This window comes from Fusarium vanettenii (genome assembly GCF_000151355.1).
Source record: "Fusarium vanettenii 77-13-4 chromosome 8 genomic scaffold NECHAsca_10_chr8_2_0, whole genome shotgun sequence".
NCBI classification, from domain to species: Eukaryota; Fungi; Ascomycota; class Sordariomycetes; order Hypocreales; family Nectriaceae; genus Fusarium; species Fusarium vanettenii.
In genome coordinates, this window is record NW_003315874.1 from 1,009,031 (window position 1) to 1,029,271 (window position 20,241).

The 20,241-nt window shown below is 54.7% G+C and overlaps 5 protein-coding genes across 5 annotated transcripts; 3 read left to right on the forward strand and 2 right to left on the reverse strand.

Moving 5' to 3' along the window:
- Positions 1–4,362: 4,362 nt before the first annotated feature.
- Positions 4,363–6,865, forward strand: NECHADRAFT_101325 (uncharacterized protein). Its single transcript, XM_003048757.1, has one exon. It carries the CDS (start codon positions 4,450–4,452, stop codon positions 6,811–6,813), a length of 2,364 nt encoding a protein of 787 aa, XP_003048803.1. The 5' UTR covers positions 4,363–4,449; the 3' UTR covers positions 6,814–6,865.
- Positions 6,866–7,221: 356 nt separating this feature from the next.
- Positions 7,222–9,173, reverse strand: NECHADRAFT_62903 (uncharacterized protein; the record flags this gene model as incomplete). Its single annotated transcript, XM_003048947.1, has 2 exons — positions 7,222–7,630; positions 7,713–9,173. The coding sequence occupies 2 exons, from the start codon at positions 9,171–9,173 to the stop codon at positions 7,517–7,519; spliced, it is 1,575 nt and encodes a 524-aa protein (XP_003048993.1). The 3' UTR covers positions 7,222–7,516.
- A 1,616-nt stretch (positions 9,174–10,789) lies between these two features.
- NECHADRAFT_95605 (uncharacterized protein) lies at positions 10,790–13,196 on the forward strand (the record flags this gene model as incomplete). The annotated part of the gene is made up of 2 exons (XM_003048758.1): positions 10,790–10,823; positions 10,864–13,196. The coding sequence occupies 2 exons, from the start codon at positions 10,790–10,792 to the stop codon at positions 13,194–13,196; spliced, it is 2,367 nt and encodes a 788-aa protein (XP_003048804.1).
- Positions 13,197–14,043: 847 nt separating this feature from the next.
- NECHADRAFT_83863 (uncharacterized protein) lies at positions 14,044–14,842 on the reverse strand (the record flags this gene model as incomplete). Its single annotated transcript, XM_003048948.1, has 2 exons — positions 14,044–14,733; positions 14,795–14,842. 2 exons carry the CDS (start codon positions 14,840–14,842, stop codon positions 14,044–14,046), a joined length of 738 nt encoding a protein of 245 aa, XP_003048994.1.
- A 4,483-nt stretch (positions 14,843–19,325) lies between these two features.
- Positions 19,326–20,091, forward strand: NECHADRAFT_46756 (uncharacterized protein; the record flags this gene model as incomplete). The annotated part of the gene is made up of 2 exons (XM_003048759.1): positions 19,326–19,679; positions 19,744–20,091. 2 exons carry the CDS (start codon positions 19,326–19,328, stop codon positions 20,089–20,091), a joined length of 702 nt encoding a protein of 233 aa, XP_003048805.1.
- Between the last annotated feature and the right edge of the window lie 150 nt (positions 20,092–20,241).

Genomic DNA, 20,241 nt, shown 5'->3' on the forward strand with positions numbered 1-20,241 from the left:
AGCATGTGGTGGATGGAAGTTCATTGAGGCTGCCTTCCCTGGCCTGATCTAGACTGGGACCTTACAAGGTGCCACTTTGCCTCGGTAGCATAATGAGAATGCCTATCTGGCCCAGACTTCTGAGCTATGACAGTTCTGGACTTGACGAGTTGCTCGCTTAGACATCCACCAACAGATTGCTCCCCCGCCGATGGGCCATTGAACGCTGCGATAGGGGTGAAAGGATGTATCGAGGCCAAGACATAACTTAATGAAAGCAAGGAGAGGCTGCCAAGAGCCAGATATGACGGTTGTCCGATGATTGAAATAGCCTAAAAAAGGCTTCTAAAAACAAAACGCATTGCTTGACCCATACGGAATATTCCAGTCCAGGTCTAGACTTGAAGGTCGTTTCAGGTGACGAAGCGAACTTGAGCTTTTTTTTTTTTTGGTCTTAGTATTTGACAGAGAGAGGCCATGGGCCACAGAGGTCAAAGACGATCAGCTTCAGGGATATCCGCACCCTATTTCCGACATAGCCAAGAGTCTCGAGTGCATGTTTGTCAGATCGTGCTGCACTAGATCAACTGGGTCTGTCGTCAAACAAAGGCCTGGAAGTGGAGGAGGCCTGGTTCGTATGCTACTTAGCTACGGGCTGCAACATCTGATTGAAGGGATATATGTGTTTTAGCGAGTGTAAGGGAACTGGCCCGTGGTTGGAGGATGAAGCGGTTTGAGATGAACAATCGGGAGGAATCAAGTCATTGGCAGTTCCTGGACCAGAAAGTGGCCTGTGGGCTGTCTTGAAAAGGTGTCATGGGGAAGACTGTGCTCTGGTGTGAGTGCGATATGAGGGCATCATGAGACGACGGCATCCGTAGACAACTTTTGTGAGCTGCTGTGTGATCTTCTCCTATACTCGGTTGCTAGACCGAGTAGTAAGTCGGAGAAACTGATAGGCCCTCGAGACGCACTCGCGCTACAGAAAGCAGCTCTCCTTGGTGATTGGACAATGGACAAGGACAGAAAGGGACTGCTCCGTCTGTGACAGGGATTAATAGCCGACGGTCTTGGTGCAATACACTAGAGCCTGCCGACAAACTGGTCAAGGCGTATCGCGGGATGTGGGATCAGAGATGGAACCCGTGTGGCTGCGGGTATCAAGTCGGCAACTTCCAAGCGTTGGGCTGTGGGACATGAACGTTTGCGGCATGTGGATGTTGGTAGGTCAGGTCCAAGTCTGGATAGAGTCATCTTGGTGCGAACCAAGAAGGTTCAGTTGAAGGTGCATGAGGCGGGTGGCGCGTTTACGAGACGCCTGAGACGCTTCCGAAAATAGTATCGGATCCCATCTGTCTGAAGGCGATGGTGTTTGGGGATGCCCCAAGACTGGCCCCTTGGGCGTGTTTCATGATGACTAGGGCTGCAAGTACATACGGGGAAGGACAGATTCGAGGGTTTTGCCGTCAGCCAGAGCAGATGTTGACGTCGAACAAAGGGATGTTCCTTGTCAGTTGCAGTCAAGTAGGCGCCGTGGAGGGGCGTCTTGTACGCCAGATTTTGCTTGGTGGGTGACACAACAACGGTGAATCGTCTTGGCCTCTTGCTGCGGCTGCAGAAGACATAACGGTGCCGCTAGACACGGAGTCTCCTTGGTGCAGAGTTGGTGAGTGAATCAGATTGTGAATACTTGCTCAATGGGAGAGGGGCCGAGTGAGTGTTTCAAAGGACGCGGGTGTATTGACCCTTTGAGCAAGTTTAGCGCGAAGAAACCGGGAGGACGGCCGTCAGACACAGACACAGTCACAGGCCCCCCGCCATAATTTAGGGGTCCGGCAGGGGAGCCGTGGAAGGAAGCTTCCAAGAAGAAGCAAGGGGCATGATGAATATCACGACAATAAGATGAATCAACCAGATGCTGATGCAAGGTTTTGAATCGAGGTTAGAGGCGTCGGATGGTCCAGGCTCTAACGAGCTTGTCGGTGAGTTTGGTGCCTCCAGTGCTCCTTCCTCCTGCTAGGCCTTGTGCAAAGTACCTGCCCGTCGAGGTGCAGTTGGTGGTAACATGCAGGCACAACCCGACACGGCACGACACGACACGATACGACACGCAACTTGAAAGTTCAACCATCATCGGGTCCAATTTCAATCTGGATATTACCTTAAATTATGTGTGCTCCCATGGTCGGAGATTTCGTATCCGTCCGTACATACACATCCATATCCGAACGGCGACTAGAGAATCGAGCAATCAATCAATCGATCGGAGTCCATCCCTTTTTCTCTGTCTATGACCCCATTAGATGCTACTCCTAGTCGCGTGGTATTCTACCGGCACGTCTAATAAAGCCAACATTGACTGACAGGCAGGGAGGTGAGGGTTTCCGTCAGGTCAGGACAATGAATGTAATGTTTGGCAGGGGTGGCACCACCAGCGAACGCCCCGACATGGGAGTAACGAAACACCCACATGGGCTCAAGGGGCTCTTTCATCCATCAGATCCAGACAACCAGAGCATCAGATACGACGGAAACACGGTACTATCCTATCCGGTACTCAGTCGACGTCTTCCCCAATTCCCATGATTTTCCGTGCAGTGTCGTGTGCTGTGCCCTCAAGGCTCCCCGTCGTGAGACGGCACGCCCAGGCATGGCCAGAGACAATGGCGGCCATCCCTGTCGTTCTCATTAAACTATCGGAGCAGCCAATTCCATCCCTCACCCCCTTTGGGCAATGGACCTCCTTAGCCCTTCTGGAGTCTCCTGTAGCCCCTGGGTAGCCGTCTTCCCCCCTGGCTAAAGCCTAGCTCATGCTCCCCCAGAGCTCGTGGTGGCCATCTCCACCAGAGGCACGCTGCCACCATTCACCATCGACCAGCTGGGTCCATCGACTGTCGCTCACACTCTCCCATCCATTCATTCTCACCCCTGGGCGATGCTGGCACGAGCCGACCAATCCCTGCCGCCCAGTCCCTGGCGCTCCCGGCTCGTCGTCGCCACCTGGGCTCCGGCTCTGGCTGTGGCTCCAGCCTCTGACCTCTGGCCTCTAGCCTTCTGGGTCCTAGTCGATAGCTTCTTTAGCCTCGACCGTTCGTTTGTGTGTGGGCGTGGCCGTCTCTGCGTGCGCTCCTGAAGCGCCTCCTGGATCCTGGGGGCCCTGCTATTGCTGCTGTCAGTGCCTGCGCTGAGCTGCGGCCAGGCCAGGACACGATTCTTTCTTCATGTCGCCTCTAGCTGGTTGGTAGCCGCATCATTGTTGCATTCGTTGCTGCTGCGTTGCTGCTGCTTTTGCTTGGTCTCCTCCTTTTTCTTTGATCCATCCGTAGCTGCAGCTTCCTTCCGTTCTTTTTCTCACACTGACTCTTGTCTCTCACTCTCTTTACCGCCATTCCTCTTCTCTTCTGCCTCGATTCTTTCTTCTCTTCTCTCTTCATTTCATATCCCTTCTCTTCCACCTCCACCCACCCACCGCCCTCCTCCACCTCATTCCCTACCCACCTGGTCGTCTGGCCTTTTCCTCTCCCTCCCTGGCGCCTCTTTTTCATTTGGGCCTTATTACCTTGCATTATTTCCTACCGTTGCTCGCCTGTCGGCCTGAGGCTCACCCCCTGTGGTCCATCCCCTGGTCCACTGGTCCCCTGGCCCCGATCTTGGAAGTGAAGGTGGACGACATCCCAATCCGTCCCCTTCTCTCTCTCTCTCTTGACTCTTCGTTCCCTCTACATTCGTGTCGTCTACTCACCGACGCCGACTCTTGTCCCTTTTTTCTTCTCTCTCGTCGCTAGACTCATCACCTGGGGTACTCGCTGTTCCTCATCAGATGCAGCGTCGTCTCTCTTCCTTCTCTTGAGACCCTGCTTTTCGACTTCGTCGACGCTCGTTCTGACCGTATTGCTTTATTAATACTTTGATCTACTACTCGACTTTCCCCTGGATGTCATCCTAGCCCACGCACTCTCGTGCTTTGCGTTTCTCGTTCGACTCTTCGATACACTCGCTCTTACCGCCGATTACCTATTTTTGATCCTTCAGCCTCGCCTCACGGTTCTCCCACGACCCGGCCGAAGTTCTTCATATTCGATACCGATATATACTAGACGGTCGCTTCCTGGAACGACCCTTTTGACTTCGAAAGCTGCTTCGTCATATTCGCCTTTGGATACGCCGACGCGCTTGATAATTCTCGACTTGATCAGCTTCATTCTGCACAACCCAATTGCTTGCTTCTCCTTTGCTCCCGAGACCCATAAGCCGTTCCAAGCAGCTTAGCCGAGATCACTTCCCCCTGAAGACCAGATACTGCTAAGCAGCCAGTGACACCGAGCCTCGGACCGTCTGAACCGTTCAGCCGGACGATCCTCCCAGCTTCGCAGCTCGCTCCGTGCCTCACTCAGGCACGTTCCAATCTTCAAAACGGCTGTTCTGTCGCACGTCGGGCGGGACTCGCTCGTCCCCCCTCATCTGCTCGGTATGCAAGATCTCAACGGACCCGTTGGCCAGGGCGCCCCCAACGGCGGGCCTGCCAACCGCTTCGGCCACGCCTCCAAGCCCTCCAACAGCGACACTGGCTTCTCCCATGGCGCCTTCAACTCCAACATCTCGGGCTTTGCCGAACGACACCCGCGACGAGGCAACATCCCCGCCATCAACACGCAGCCTCAGGCCATGACCCAGCAGCCCTCCAACAATGGAGTCGACATGGCCACCCCGGGAACTGCGTTTGACATGCAGTTCACTCCTCTTCTGCCCTCGCAGCTGCTGCTCGGTAGCCCCTTCCAGCCTGGCACTCCCGCTGCCTTTGCCAGCCCTCAATTCCAGAGTCTTCCTGGTTTCCAGCCCCAGCAGGGAAACAACCAACAGCAGAATGGCGTCTCTAGCCCCGTTCAGCAGACCATCTCGCCTCAGTCTTACCAGGGCATCGTTTCTCCTTCTACCTACGGCGCTCCTCAGTTCTATCCGCCCCAGTCCCCCACTGGTGGCTTCAGCATGCAGGCTCCTCTCCCTCCCACGTCGCCCGTCTCAATGGGATCCGGCGTTGTTACTGGAACCAGCCGAACCGTTTACCTGGGCAACATTCCCCCTGACACAAGTGCTGAGGAGATTCTTGGCCACGTGCGCAGCGGCCAGATCGAGTCGGTCCGCCTCCTGCCCGACAAGAACTGTGCCTTCATCTCGTTCCTGGACGCTAGCTCTGCCACCCACTTCCACTCTGATGCCATCTTGAAAAAGCTCTGCATCAAGGGTCAGGATATCAAGGTTGGTTGGGGCAAGCCTTCCCAGGTGCCTACTTCGGTTGCTCTGGCTGTTCAGCAGTCGGGTGCCTCTCGAAACGTGTACCTGGGTAACCTGCCCGAGGAGGTGTCCGATGAGGAACTGCGTGAGGATCTGGGCAAGTTTGGCGCCATTGACACCATCAAGGTCGTCCGTGAGAAGAACATCGCCTTTGTTCACTACCTCTCGATCGCCAATGCCATCAAGGCCGTCTCTCAGCTCCCTCAGGAACCCAAGTGGCAGGCTCCCCGTCGCGTCTACTACGGCAAGGACCGTTGCGCCTATGTTTCCAAGACGCAGCAGCAAAACGCAGCTCAGTACCTGGGCATTGCTCCCGGCTACGCCCACATGCTTACTGGTGCTGACCGTGACCTGATTTCGAACGCCCTTGCTCAGCAGTCTGTTGCTGCCGCCGCCGTCGCCACCACTGCCGGAGGCATCAATAACCTTGGCAACCGAACCATCTACCTCGGCAACATTCACCCTGAGACGACCATTGAGGAGATTTGCAATGTGGTCAGGGGTGGTCTGCTCCACCATATCCGCTACATCCCCGACAAGCACATCTGCTTCGTGACCTTCATCGACCCTACCGCTGCTGCCTCCTTCTACGCCCTCAGCAACCTTCAGGGCCTCATGATTCACAACCGACGCCTCAAGATCGGCTGGGGCAAGCACTCGGGTGCTCTCCCACCGGCCATTGCCCTTGCTGTCAGCGGTGGTGCTTCGCGAAACGTGTACATCGGTAACCTTGACGAGACCTGGACTGAGGAGCGCCTGCGACAGGACTTTTCCGAGTATGGCGAGATCGAGCTTGTCAACACTCTGCGTGAGAAGAGCTGCGCATTTGTCAACTTCACCAACATTGCCAACGCCATCAAGGCTATCGAGGCCATCCGAGGACGGGAAGAGTACAAGAAGTTCAAGGTCAACTTTGGAAAGGACCGTTGTGGCAACCCGCCCCGCCAGATGCAGCAGTCTCAGTCCCCTCGCGGAGATGGCGTCTCCTCTCCCCCTCCTAACGGATCTCAGAACAGCGGCTCTCCCACAAATGGCAACACTCCTCAGCAGTCGGCCACTCTCTTCAATGCCAACAACAACCCCCTGACCATGTATCTCAACCAGGTGTCTCAACAAGCTCAGCAGCAGCAACATCACCAACAACAGCAGATTGCTGCTCAGCAGAGTGCCCTGTTTGGCACAGCACAGCCATCACCTGGTGAGCTAGGCCTCGATGTTCCCCAGCAGGTCCCCATCTCGGGCCACGACCAGTCGGCGAGCATCTCCAACGGCTACCCTGCCAACGGTGCTACCTCTGGTGCTACAACCATTGGCGGTATGCTGGCTCCTGGCCCTCGTGGCCAACACAACCGGGCAGTCAGCCTTCCGGTGCTTGCTCCTGGGTTTGAGAATGGCGGCAACAGCCCCAATGGCATGCCTGGCGCTGAGAATGAGCGACGTGGTCACCACTACCAGGCCAGCTTCGGCGGCATGGGATCTGGATTTGGCCTCGCCATCCAAGGAGGTCTGAACGGATGGGTTGAGGAGGAGGTTGCCAACTAATGACGCTTGTGCATCTTTCCATATTCAATCTCTGCGCAGGCGAGAATGAACGAAAACTTGCTTAAACGTTGTAATTGACGCACATTTGGTGCGTGCTGTCCTTTTTGCTTGGGCTTTACACACCTTCATTCTTTGATTTCCCTTTTTCTTGATAATTTACCCCTTTGGACGGATTCGTCATTGTTTCCTGGTGTTGCGCTCATGGCGAGAAGAGAGCGTTCAGAAGAGAAGACATTGTGGATAATACTCCCCTTGTAGAAGAGGGGGTGCACATGGATGGTTGAGATGAGACGTGGATGGAAGGTGCTGGATGAGATTCAGCTTGGGATGGATGAGAGGATATATCACCTGCGTTTATGTCTATTATGGAGTATTTGGTCAGGTTAGGCACTACTACAGTCTTGAACGCAGATCAGGATATGGTCATTTATATCATCGTCTCTTGTCCCCGTGCCTATGATGTAACTGATGTAAGTTGGCTTGATGCTCCGTGTCGAGCTGGCTTGAGCCCTCATACGTGTTAGAGACTGGCTATCATCGAAAGAGGCTCCAGCTGGCTCTGCAACTTGACACCGAACCAACCCACGCATAAACCCCATGTTTTTGTCTAATTCACCAACACCTTAACTCCTATGTTGAACCGACAGAATGATCTAGATTGATAATTGGTTTTTGTCTTTCTTTGTACTGTAAAGGTTTATGGTTAATATCCTGCAGGCTCTGGCTTGGGTGGGAACGTGGGCTCCTTCAGATTGGAGCGACACTGGTTCTTCCAGTCAATAGGGGTGAACTTGTCAACAATAGCCTTGAAGGCTTCCTGTGTAAGAGTTGTAACGTAAGCCATATGTACGCGATGGTTATGCTTAATCATGAGCCAGATGAGGCATACGACAACTCACCAAAGTGCAGAAGGACTCGTCCCCATCGAAATGCTTGCCGGCGGGTTTGCAGCCAGGGATAGTAACTGGGCGATCATTGTAGCGGAGACGGACGTAGTAGCCTTCCAGTCGTTTCTTTTCATCATCGCTCAAGTCAGGGGTCTTCTTGCGCCCGATACCTGGTGGCGGAGTGCCAGCAGTTGAGGTTTGTTTGCTACCCCAGCCAAAGAGGGACAGAAACCCGCCGCTTGGCTTCGGGGCTACAGGCGGTGGAGTTGCGCCTTGATTGACGTGACGGAACAACTCAATGGCAATGTGGCTCGTAAATGGGGGCCAGGCATCCTCGTTGAAGGCTCCCAAGCTGGAGAGTGTAGCGGCGAGGGTGGTATCATGACAACCACTGAGGCCGAAACGTATAGGCGGGAGTGTGGTAGAAGTAGCTGTTTTACTTGTAGCCACCTCATACTGACCATCAGCGGCAGAGTGCTCAGTACTTCCGACCATTCGAGCGACAACGTCACCAAGAAGACCTCCGATGCCCAAGGTACGATACTCCTGGCTCTCCTTATAGCCGGCATACCACTCCTCCACGCCGATCTTTTCAATGATGCGCTTGACTTCTGGGTCGTAGAATTCATCAGGCAGACGTGTAGCAGGGCCATGAGCTTTGGTAGCATTCATGGTGTCCATAATACCGCTGAGACGTGGACGAGAGTCCACCGCGACGCGGTCTTCGGGCATCCAGTGGCCAATGCGCTTGGTCAAGTAAGCCATCTCTTCCGAGTCGTTCCAGCGCTCAGCTGCCCGCTTGGCAAAGGCGCGGGCTAGAGCGGCGAAACGCCGACAGTTGCCATCGTTGGGAAAGAGAGTCTCGTCGGCGGGTGATCGGGTAAGAATGGTGGGGGGGTTTAGGCCGGCCGCGCGGGCAGAGGGTGGGTAGAGGCCATAGAAGGCTTGCTGGAGGGATTCAAGAGCGCGAGGCACGGGAGTTGTCCGGAGGTAGATAGAGGAAGTATCGACATCGGCAGCAAGAGTATCAGGGAGGAAATGAAGCCGGTCGACATAGAGATGGCGGAGGCGCTGGCCTAGGGCATAGGTAGTCTCGCGTCCGCGATCGGTCAGCATGCCCATGTCGCAGATGGCATCAAGCTCGCCATTGCGGCCGGATGCGATCACAGGGATATCATCGGGTCCAAAGGTCTCGAGGCGGCGCTTCCACTCAAGAGCCGTGAGGCCCGGATTGTCGGCAGGTTCGGCATCGGAAGTGGCGGCGGAGGGGTCAAGAATAGCGCTCGTCAGCCGGCGAGCGGCAGAGCAATAGGGCCAGAAGGGAGGAAGACCGGTAGAGTGAAAGCGGGCGTTGATCGGCGTGCGCTCACCATGGCGAAGCAGAATCTGGACGAGCTGGAGGCGCAATTCGGGAGGATAGAGGGTGTTGAGCTCCTCGTCCGAGTACGGAAGTCGAGGCTGAAGTGTCGACATTATGGATACGCGGGTGGTTCACTGACCTGTCTGAACGATGTCGGCGCTTTTATGTTGATGAACAGGTAGGTGTTGACTGGGGAAATGATGCCCAACCGAACGACTAGCTACGGACCCATTGACAGCTAAATCGGTGAGAAAAGGATCATGATGTGACGACGGGCGGTCAGTCGCTGTAAGGATCCGGGCCGTGTCGGGGCCGGTAACCGGGGCCGATGGAGACGATGCCGTGGGGGAGGAGTCGGCGGGAGGTTGGATTTGGATGACGTCGGGGATCACTTCACCGATCAACCGCCGATCAACGGCGACGGGTGGCTGGTGACTTCTTTTTTTGGGCAGACAGACAGGGCCATGACCTATGAGGCTGAATGTTACTCGACGTCAATGGTTGGTCAGAGGAGGGAGAGCTGAAGTGAGCAGGGCGGAGTGATTGGCAGTGGAGAGACCGTCATTCGTTGGAAGTTGATGTAGTTGCTAATTCTCCAACCTGCAAGGGGCTTGTTTCTGGTATGTTGTCACAGGTACTGCACTGTGCTGTACTGTAATACTCGCTTGTCGTATTCTCGTGATGGATTCGCAATCATTGTACGAGACCAGGCCCGTTATTGACCATTCTCTTGGTCATGAAAGATGGAGATGGGGGTCTCGTAAGGGTCCACGAATTGAGGCCCCATAATCACATGTCTGTCTCCTGCCCAGGCTTGAACCCCTTGGCCAAGCATGGCTCCTTCCTGAATAGGAGCTGACATATCTTCGTACTTGCCCGATTGTTTAGGTTCCAAGACTTACCAGCGCAACGGCTCTGACAAGCCGCTGACAGGGAAGGCGCAACCCTTGGGTACGGGGAACTCTCCATCGCACACCACGGTCACGCTTGCTTATCCTTGAAACCTTGACATCGCCAGCTTCAACGGCAGCAACTCTGCTTCTGCACTGTACTACAAAAGATGGATCGTCGCGGCCTGCCTTTTAACGGGGCCATCCAGCGCCTCCGGATGCCAAGCGCCGATTCCCCAGACGCCTCTCGGACCCCAATTGGTGCCGAATTCCCCGTTCCGCTGGCCCCGTCGCTTACACCATGACCTCATCAATTCAGCGATGATCAAGGCTGATGCTTGAAGATAATTGCCAGCTCGCAGTCCCCTGGCTACTAAAAAGGACACTGTCCAAATCTCCCATCGCACAAAGGAGAAGCCTCCTCTTCAGCTCAGAATCCTTTTCCCCCACGACACACCCTCACGATAACGACAGAGACACACCAAACACCAACCATTGGCCCTGGATCCATCCACGCCCGGACGTTCCGGACAGGCCTACACAGCCGCCCCAACCCTTACCGTTCACAAGCTTTGCGTCTTAAATCGGGCAGACTCGACGAGATCCACCGTGTTTTCGGCCGAGGAAGTGAGGGCCATGTCTGGCGATTCTTCGTTACCTCTGCTAGTCCCCTCTTCCTCTTCTTTTGTTCTTCTCATCTAAGTACAAGTTGTGGCAACCTCGCTCAACGGATTGCCATTGGACTATCTTCGGCCCTTTCTGCAGCCTGCCGTTCAATTGTGACCCGACATTAACTGTACCTTGGTCGAGACTTGAGAACCTACGCCAATTCGGACCCGATGAACCATGGCTACGTGTTCCCCGACCGAGCCTGTCCCTGACACTCAGGCTTTGGACGCTCTGGACATTCAAGATGATGACTCGATCATCCGTAACCAGGATGAGGCTGAGGCTATCCTGCAACCAGCCCTGAGCGCAGTTGCCAGGCATTTGACTTCACAAAATACACCGACAATCGAAAAGGTCTTGGCATTGGACAAGAGTGGAGGAGCTCTGTTTGATGGAAACGGTGACACGAGTCCTGAGCTCCCATCTTCGCCTGAGACAACACCACAAATACCACAATCTATCCCTCCGCCCAGTTCCTCAAAGCAACTGCCGACGAGCCAGCCGTCAAGCTATCCTCTACCTTCACCGTGGCAATCCCAATCAAGACCATCCCCGGCCAAAGGATCATCAAACAGAGCGTCCGGGAGTGTCTTGGGAAGTGCTCTCAGCCCAGCCCGAAGTCGATCGAGATCGGCAGGACAAGAGGCATTGAGGAGGCTCCAGAAGGCCCTGCCCTCCCTCAGTCCGCCATCTCATTTGTTACCTTCTATGCCCACTTCTTTCTTCTCCAACTCCAGCGACAAGGTCAATACAGGCAATTGGAGTTTCCAGAGCCGCCTTCAATCACCTCGAAGTCCTCCCAACTCATCCCCTCTCTCGCAAACGAGACCAAGGCCTTCTCCGCAGCAGGGCCGGGGGTTGGCTCCGCCGACAGTGCCTCCATCGCGCCCTAAGGCTCTACGCCGAGTAACTTCTGATGATAGTCTCCTTTACCACAGCCTATCCCGAACTTCCTCTCTAGGCGACGATGAAAGCTTTCAGGATGTCCGCGAAATGGTCAATATTCGATTCATGGCGTTAAAGGACAGCCTTCCTGATGTGCCCAATTTCAAGATGCCCAGTCTTCCCAAGCTTTATAACCAAGCAAGAAGATCAACGCTGTCTCTCAGCGCAGTAGACTCTTCCGATGCTAATGGAACCCACGGTCGCCTTTCTAAAGAAACCAGCTCTTCCTCCAAAGATGGATCGGCCATTCTTGATCGGGTCTTGGAGAGCCTCACTGGTGATGTTGTCATCATGGGTGGTTATCGAGGATCCATTCTACGGTCAGCCGAGGCGCCTCACCAACAGGTCTGGGCACCTGTGAAGCTCGGCCTGAATATGCGAAAGGTCAACTTGGAAGTAGGCTTGGAAGATGAAGATGAGGAGAGGATGGAAGAAACTATCAAGCCTGATGGAATGCTGAAACACATTGGGCCCGTCGACATTTCTCGAAAGTTTATCAAGAAACTGCGCTCTTGCGATAACGCCAGAACAGGGAAGCTACGCATATGGGACTACGGTTACGACTGGAGACTAAGCCCGCCGTTGTTGTCTCGGAAGTTGCAAGAATACCTTCAAAAGTTGCCCTCGAATCGACCAGGAACCCCAATCGAGTCCCGAGGGGCCCTTGTTATCTCCCACAGCTTGGGTGGTCTCATAACACGACACGCCGTTAACCAGCGTCCGGATCTCTTCTCAGGGGTTTTATACTGCGGAACGCCACAACGGTGTATCAACATTCTGAACCCCCTGCGTCACGGCGATGTAGTGCTCCTGAACGAAAAGCTCCTCACCGCCAGCGTCAACTTCAGCATGAGAACTTCGTTTGTCTTCCTACCAGAGGACGGGTTCTGTTTTGTGAACAAGACAACTGGCGAAGAGTACCCAATCGACTTTTACGACCCTCAAGAATGGATCAAGTGGCATCTTAGCCCGTGTATGCAACCGGCTCTTCCTCCCTACAACCGCCCACACTCGTCGTCGCTGTCGTCCTTCCTCCCGAACTCGCTACGCACCCGCTCCGATAGCAAGAGCGAGAAGCAGCCCCCTTCTCCTTCGACAATTATCCGAGACCGCAACCCTATCGCACCCCAGCTCGACGGAAGCGGCGCCCATGTAGATGAACCTCTTCCCTCAGACCCCGAGCGCCAGCGCTACCTCGAATACTTGACCCGAACCCTTAAGATGATCCACAAGTTCCGTTCCGAGCTCGCACACTCGCCATCGCACCAGGAAGTCAACGCCTACCCTCCACACGCCGTGCTGTATGGCAAAAGCATACCCACCGTGTACGCTGCTCAGGTCACCAGCCGCGAGGCCATCCCCTGCTTGGACGCCTATGACGATCTCCTTTTCCGGCCAGGTGACGGTGTCGTTCTGGCCAAGGAGGCCATGCTCCCGGACGGCTACTCGGTCGTTCGCGGCGGTCGGGTCTGCACTGAACGTGGCCACATCACCATGCTCGGCGACTTGCCGGCCGTGGGGCGGGCCCTCGAGGCGCTGGTCAGGGGTCGTCGGAAGGGCATAGGGATGGGGGCAGGCGGTGATGGGGCCAACGAGGTGGTTAAGCAGCAGGTGCCGGCTGAGTCGGGGTAGCACAAGGCGGTGCGATGGATGTGCCCCCGCATGGAGATACGGCATAGGCGAGATGAGTGAGATGAGATGAGATGGGATGAGATCTACTAGCCCCCTTGCCGCTCTTTGAGTATGCGAGCAGGCATGAAGAATGAATGAATGAATGACAGAATGCGGAAGCAAAACCGGTATATCCGTTGTACATGCATTATCGGATCGGCGTCAGGTAGCCTCATAGCTCTGTAGCATAGCCTTTGTACAAGTATCTATCTTTACACAGTAGTGACATGTAGTCAGAAGGCAATCTCGCCAGTTGTCATGCTCCCAAACCTAGGCCAAATATCAAGAACTCCTAGAAACGCCTTGGGCCTCCTACACGGCCAGCCACTATGTTACAAGCCCTCTGCCATGGACTTCCCTCATGATGCAGCCCTAGCCAGGGCGAAAAATGCGTATTCGTTTTTTCGCGTCAAGATCGCGTTTGGTTGTTTGCGGGCCTGTTGCTCCCGTCTAGGATGGCCTCGTATGTACCTAGAGGCGGAGAAATGCTGATATTTTGGTATTAATAGCGAAGCCGTAGTTGGAGATGGCAATGAGATGCCATGATATGCGCATATCGTATGCGGGAACGACCGGCGATCCGCCTCTTCCTGGACGGGATGTCGTGTATGAGAGGGTATAAGTGCATGGCGCTGTCGCTCAATATCAAAAGGGGCGTTGGCCGAACAATGCGCAATAGCAGCGGCAGGCTCTTGTCCAAAATATGGTCAAGGGCAACGTCCTTGGAGTATGTGCCATGAAGAACGTCCAGTCCGTATGTGTCGGGCGCTCTGTATGAGTATGTGACTTATCTTGCACTGCACTCATTTCAGGCGGCGTCAATGGTCTGGTAAGGCTGCGGGAACGCGCTCAGCGGCAGAATCCTCCAGCAAGGCGGCTTCCAGCCAGGAGTTTGTTCGCAGAGCGTCGCGAGCGCAGTCTGAATCTGGCGGGCCATGCGAACGTAAACCATAGTAGGCTCGACATATGAGACAGAGTCGGGAGACTCTTCGGCGCGGGGCACGAATATTATCTCCTCGAGACCGGGCATGCGAGCCTGGATGCGACGGAGCAGCTCGACGGTGAGACTGGCAGCAGTCATGGAGCGGTAGGTAGTGTCAATCCAGAAGAGGGCGTCGTTGATGGCGAGACGACGAACGGCGGCGAGCTCAGCAGGGTCGCACATTGACATGCAAGTCTGGAACTGAGAGTCGGCGGCCATGTATCCATCGCGGGGACCAAAGTAGAGAATATCATATTGGGGGTTGAAAAAGACCTGACCGGGACCGCGGGCAAAGCCAAACTCAAGCTGGTAGTGCTTCAGGGCCTCGGCGCGAGACTCGGCGCAAGCGTGGAGGTTGGCGGGGATGGGCACGGGCGATGTGCACCCTGTCCATGAGAGCGAATCTGAGCAGCCGGGCCATGACGATCCGCATCTTACGGGGACGAGCCGTGTCTGGGGGAGGTTGTAGTTCCAAATCTTGAGTCGGAGTTCTGTGGGAAGCCTGCAGAAATATTGCTGCGTGAGAAAGGTCGAGGTTAGTATTGGTGTTGATGCGCCGGCGAGGTGAATGACTTACAAAGGCGTCGGCCGGTTGAGATGGAGGAAACGTTGTATTGAAAGACATGTTTGATGTGTCTTGGTTATGTTGCGCAACCGAGTATTAAGATGTGACGATGCCTGCGTCAATTGAAGCCCAAGCTGTAGTCGGTCGAGATGTAAGTCGTCGAGCGCAAATGCTGAAGAGTGCGGTATGGTATCGTGATGCTTGCCGTATGTAGGTATTGATAAGCCAAGTCGTGTGTGATGTACAATAACGCCAATATCAAAGGTACTCGGAGTCAAAGAACAAGTCGGACAAGATGAGGAGAGGTCGAGACAAGGAGGGGCAGACAGAGTAGAGCAGGGCTGACCGAGGATGCTGTACTAATATAATCAAATCAATCAAACAATGGACGGATGAGGGCGTGAATGACGATGGAGGGACTCGAGGGAGTGCTCAAGCATCGCTCACACTCACGCCCACGCCCATAACCATGACCTTGACCTTGACCTTGTCCCTGCTCATCCATGTCCACGCCTACCGTAGACTACCTACCCATGCCCATAACAACTTGACCCGTCCGTCGGCAAAGGCTCAAGGACGGACCCAAAAAAAAAAAAGTCCCCCCCCCCCCCTTTAGCCCCAAGCCCCCAAGCCAAAGCCCGACGGCCCCCCCAGTCCGGCCCAGCCCAGCCCCAGGCATGGATGTGTAAGTTGCCGGGGGAAGTACCCAGTTTGTCGTGTCGAGGGGTTCCAGACTCAATGACAACAGCTTTCGTCTGCCTGCCAGAAGGAATCAATCATAATATCGAGTGTGTGCGTGTGTGTGTCAATCCAGTCCGACGCAGTCCAGGTGCAGAGATTTCCCATGTCCTCCTCCTTCAGCCCCGACACCCTTGCTTCCATCAACCCTTGCCCGAGGCTGTCAGCTGGAAAGCCGCAATCCCACCCAACGCCAGGCACACCAGACACACACGAGAACCGACTGCTTGGGTCCGGAGAGCCGGGGGTCCAGGCGTGTTATCGCACTGTTAAACCGCTCTCAGCCTAGAACCGAACTCAAAGCCCAACGAGACCCTTGTTCATGTTCGTCTGTGGCTGACAACCCAACGCGCAAAAAGGCTTCTTCCCATGAGATGGGAATCGAATCTGAACTGAGGACCATAGTCCCTGGTGCCACCGGCTATTGGTCATGGATCATGGATCATGAACCAAGGGATGGTTTCTCTCCCCGTCGTGCCCCATCCCGAATGCATAGCAGCCACAGCCTTTGATAACTCCTGTCACTTACATAGTTATCCGCTTTGTGTCATGCCCCGTGTCTCGCTCGCTTGATCCGCGCCCGAGCCGAGCCCGCGGCGGGCCTCGAGGAGAACTGATCTTGTTGTGGACTGTGCGGGAGACCCCTCGGAGACCCTCGATTCAAACGAACCCTGGGGTGAGATGGGAAGAAACGACGACGACGAGGTTTCCGGAAACGTTTCTCTCTCATCAAGATGCTTTTTTCTTTCTCGTACGGATGTCAACGAGCCGAAGTATGCAGAAATGTGCATTTCTTGACCAATCGTCTTGTGTGTTCGCCCCAGCTCGTCTTGGCCTCTAAGATATCCCGCGAAGAAATGACATTTCTCCAAGGACAAGGGTCCTGGATCCCTGCCCTAGCTTCCCTATACCAGACCTGCTTATGAACGGTTCTCTTCGCCCTTGAATTGTCGATTCAACATGTTGTTGGTCAACATGAAGAAAAAGAAAAGAAAAAAATCTTTGCGTCCGCCCTTGTCGACCTTGGGCACATCGTACCCAGCTGGATGGCGCGGATGGCGCTGTCGCCGTTGATCCAAGTCTTTGGAGCTTCTCCTCGGGCTATAGTACGTATTGCCCATCGTGTGTCGTCATGTCTTTTACCCAACCCTCATACGCACATGATCTCACAGAGGATGCTATTCCGATCTGAATGCGACAGCTGTCTTGTCCCAATCTGGCTGTTTTGGCGCCTCGACACACCGAGGGGTGTATTGATCCGCAAATGGCTTTGCTTCCTTTGTTCTCGCCCTCTTCGCCTTCGCCGGTGCGGGACGTTTGACTGACGGGTATCCTATCCACATGCCGTTCCCAGCTCCAGGCCCAATTGTCAACTGTAAACCGTCATCTATTTGTCAACACTCAAGGACTCAACTCCAGCCATGCCAGTCGAAGCATCATCAATGGTCGGGGCCATTGAAGGACCGCAACAGCGGGCTAGGAGAACTCTATTCGTCCAGAGATCAAGAGGTGAGGCGAAAATCGCCATCAACCCGGGACGCATCCGTAATTAATATCCATTCACGTCCTGGTTGCAGACAGCTGCAGGACATCAAGATTGCATTAGGCCGCCTGTGGGAAGGGGTGTTCAACCACAAGGGGATTTGTTCCCCGTTTCCTCTCCTCTGCTTGTTGTCTCCGGTTGCTGCGCGCTGCGGACAGAGGCGCCAAATCCCCATAATTTGGCGCCTCCAAGTCATCCTGTTCTCGGTTTGGCCTGGAGCTAAAGGCAAGAGTCCGCGTTGAGAGAGGTGGGGCGCTGGAGGATTTGAGCATGGAGTTGATGAAAGCTGCATCTGATCTGCATGGAGCCTTCTTGGGTCTTTAATGTGTAACAGGTCGGGGCTCGTAGGGCCTCTCTTGATGCAGTGTTCGGTCGTTCTCAGTCCGCCAATGATTATCAGACTCGAGGTATCATGATCGGATCCAGTTGCCTTTGCTTGCTTATCCAAACACACATCAAAGTGCCGGTTCCATTGCCGGATGTAGGATTCCGAATCTTCAGCTCTGCATTGCCCCTGCTGCTGTGTCACGGATACCCTGAATTCCGATTACTGATCAGTAAACATCAACACCAAATTCTGGGTTCCTGGATGCTGCTCCTAGTTCATTGTCCATGTCCTTGTCCTTGTCCTTGTCCTGGTTGGTCTGGGCGTCTAACCACAACCGGCGAAGACACTAGCACCGTCGATCATCCGTGGCGCCTCACGACGAGCGACCTCTTTTCTCATCAACAAGCTCCAAAGCTCAGGCCAAGCTTGACCATCTTGGCACATGCCAAACGTCAAACTTGTGCCGACAACATCAACATCGGTGATGCCCGTTGATCATGTTTTGAGCGTAGCCATCGTGAAACAGTTGCTGGCATTTATCTGTGCTTTTTTCTGCGCTCAACTCCTCGATCCTTGCTGCTGCGCCGCATGACTGTGTCGGTAGTCTGTATAGAAATAGGTATTGTTAGACGGCCGCATCAATGTGCCCGGGTAGGGTTCATGCGACAAGCAAGGCTCCCAAAGGCAAGGCATGATGAGGATTGATACGCAGCAGAGGCAGCATCGTTATTAGCTGGCAAAAGCAAGCCGACAGGCCTCATCTCGGATACTTGCAGCATAACGACTCTTGGCTTGGGTGACAGGCCCCCTGTCCCGTAAAGAGGATTGTATCCGCAGAGCTGAAAGAAAGGACGTTGCATCGAGGATTGATTGATTCATTGATTGATTGCGATGCTCCTCTCCTTCGCTGGGAAAATATGCCCTGGCCGAAGATTTTCGGGGTCCACATTGTGGCTTCCCTTGAATTGAAAGAAGGGCCATGGGGCTTGATGGGCTTGCACCTTCCGCATCGGTTGTGTCACCCAAACTTTTTTTCCAAAGTCGCTCACGTGCATTGGCAATCAAGCTGCCAAGCTGTGGCTGCCACCTGTGGCTTGTCTTACCCGTACCGTGTCATGTGCTCTGCCATGTGACTATCGATTCCAAGGGTCCGCTTTCAACTTCAACTTGCAGAGGAGCCCATTTCGTGACGCTCCACTCACACAAGAAACCTCCTATGAAATGCAACTACGACGCTGTGGACGACCGTCGACGCCTTCAATGGACGGATTAACTCCAATGGCCGCTAGTTGGCCATCTCCCTGTTCCTCTTCGCAACGGACGCACATAGCCGCTCGCGCCAACGGTTGACAAGGACTGAAACAGTTGCCGGTGCCAACCATCTCGGGGGAGCTTGGGTGCCTCTCATTGGGCAATGTCTGCTCTAAGCGCCCACGGCAAATACCCTCACAATCGCTCCGACTGTGAACGATGATCACCCAGCCAATCCCGCAACACGATTCAATGCTAATCTCTCACATGAACGGAACGGGAGGTTGCAGTCAATTTAGGACGTACATACTGCCGATCAGCGCGCCTAGCCTGCGTTGCTCGCATGGGCGCTTCAGTGCTATCACCATGCTCTGCTTGATCCCATTGGTGTTGAGGACGTCATAGTGCTGGTGTTCATCGCTTAGAGAGCGCCGGCTCTTGTGAGAGAGCGGTAATTGATGGTTCCCCAGATGTGTATATATCTGTATCTGTGATCCCCACGAACTGACTCCTCCTCCGTCAAGAACTTAGCAGTCTCCCTGTGTTTACACCCCGGTTTCCTTTTCTTTCTCCTTCGTCTCCTTCTTGTCTCTTCCCTCGGGCGGGTCTCGGGTTTTCTTTTTCCTCGTCGTCTTGTTTCCAGCACCTTTCCTCAATCCGTCTCTCTAGTCGATCTAGTGACAATGGATCCTACCCTTAGCCACATCTCGACGGGCTCCAAGACGGAGATCTCAGCCGCCTCCAATTTCGATGCCGACATGGACGATGCCAAGTTCGAGTCCAAGTCTCGCATGTTCCGCCTGACCGACAGCGCCAGGCTGGGCCTGACAGTCCTTGGGCTCGCCGCCGGCATCACCATCCTGGGTGTCTCGGCAGACTCCATTGCGGTCTACAATGCTACGCATGTCCCCGGCGATTACCTGCTCCCCCTGTGGCCGGCCAACTTTGACCTGCGCCCTACGGTGGCCCTGGTGGTCTGCAGCGTCCTTATGATGGTGGCTAATGCCATCTCACTAGTCTCCAGCAAAGTCCCAACTGTAAGGCACCGATCCCCATCTGCTTGCTTTTTCGTCTCGGGACTAACGGTGGTGATGAAAAAAGATGCGCAACAAGACTGGGGTTGAAATGACTCTTGCATTCGGGCCGCCAATCGTGGCTCTTATCGCTGCAATCATTTCCATGTCCTTCTTTTACGCGGTAAACGCGTCCACGGAGGTTGATACCTTGCAAAGCTGGTCTTGCCGGTGGGAGAACATCGCAATGACGACGCAGCCCCATTTTGACACGCTCTGCAAGCAGAGTCGTGCTGGCGTGGCCCTCTCGGTGCTACTGGTGCCTGTCGAAGTCATAATCCTGGGGTTGGCGGCGTATCAATTCATGCTACGGAGACAGCTCGACCTGACCGCACGTGGGCCGGGACGCAAGGCGGGAAGCCCGGCGTTGTCTTAGAACTCTCGGGTACAGGTTCCAAAGGCCCGGGTCGAGGTCATCCATCACCTTGGCTGCCGGTGGCGTGTGCAGAATGAAAAGAGGGACTCTTTTGGAGAAGGGGGGAGGGGTGTGAGGGAATATGTGGAGGCCGGGGGTCGGTCTCGACTC

Coding starts and splice junctions, on each gene's coding strand:
- NECHADRAFT_101325 (XM_003048757.1), top strand. CDS start 4,450: ATGCAAGATCTCAACGGACCCGTTGGCCAGGGCGCCCCCAACGGCGGG.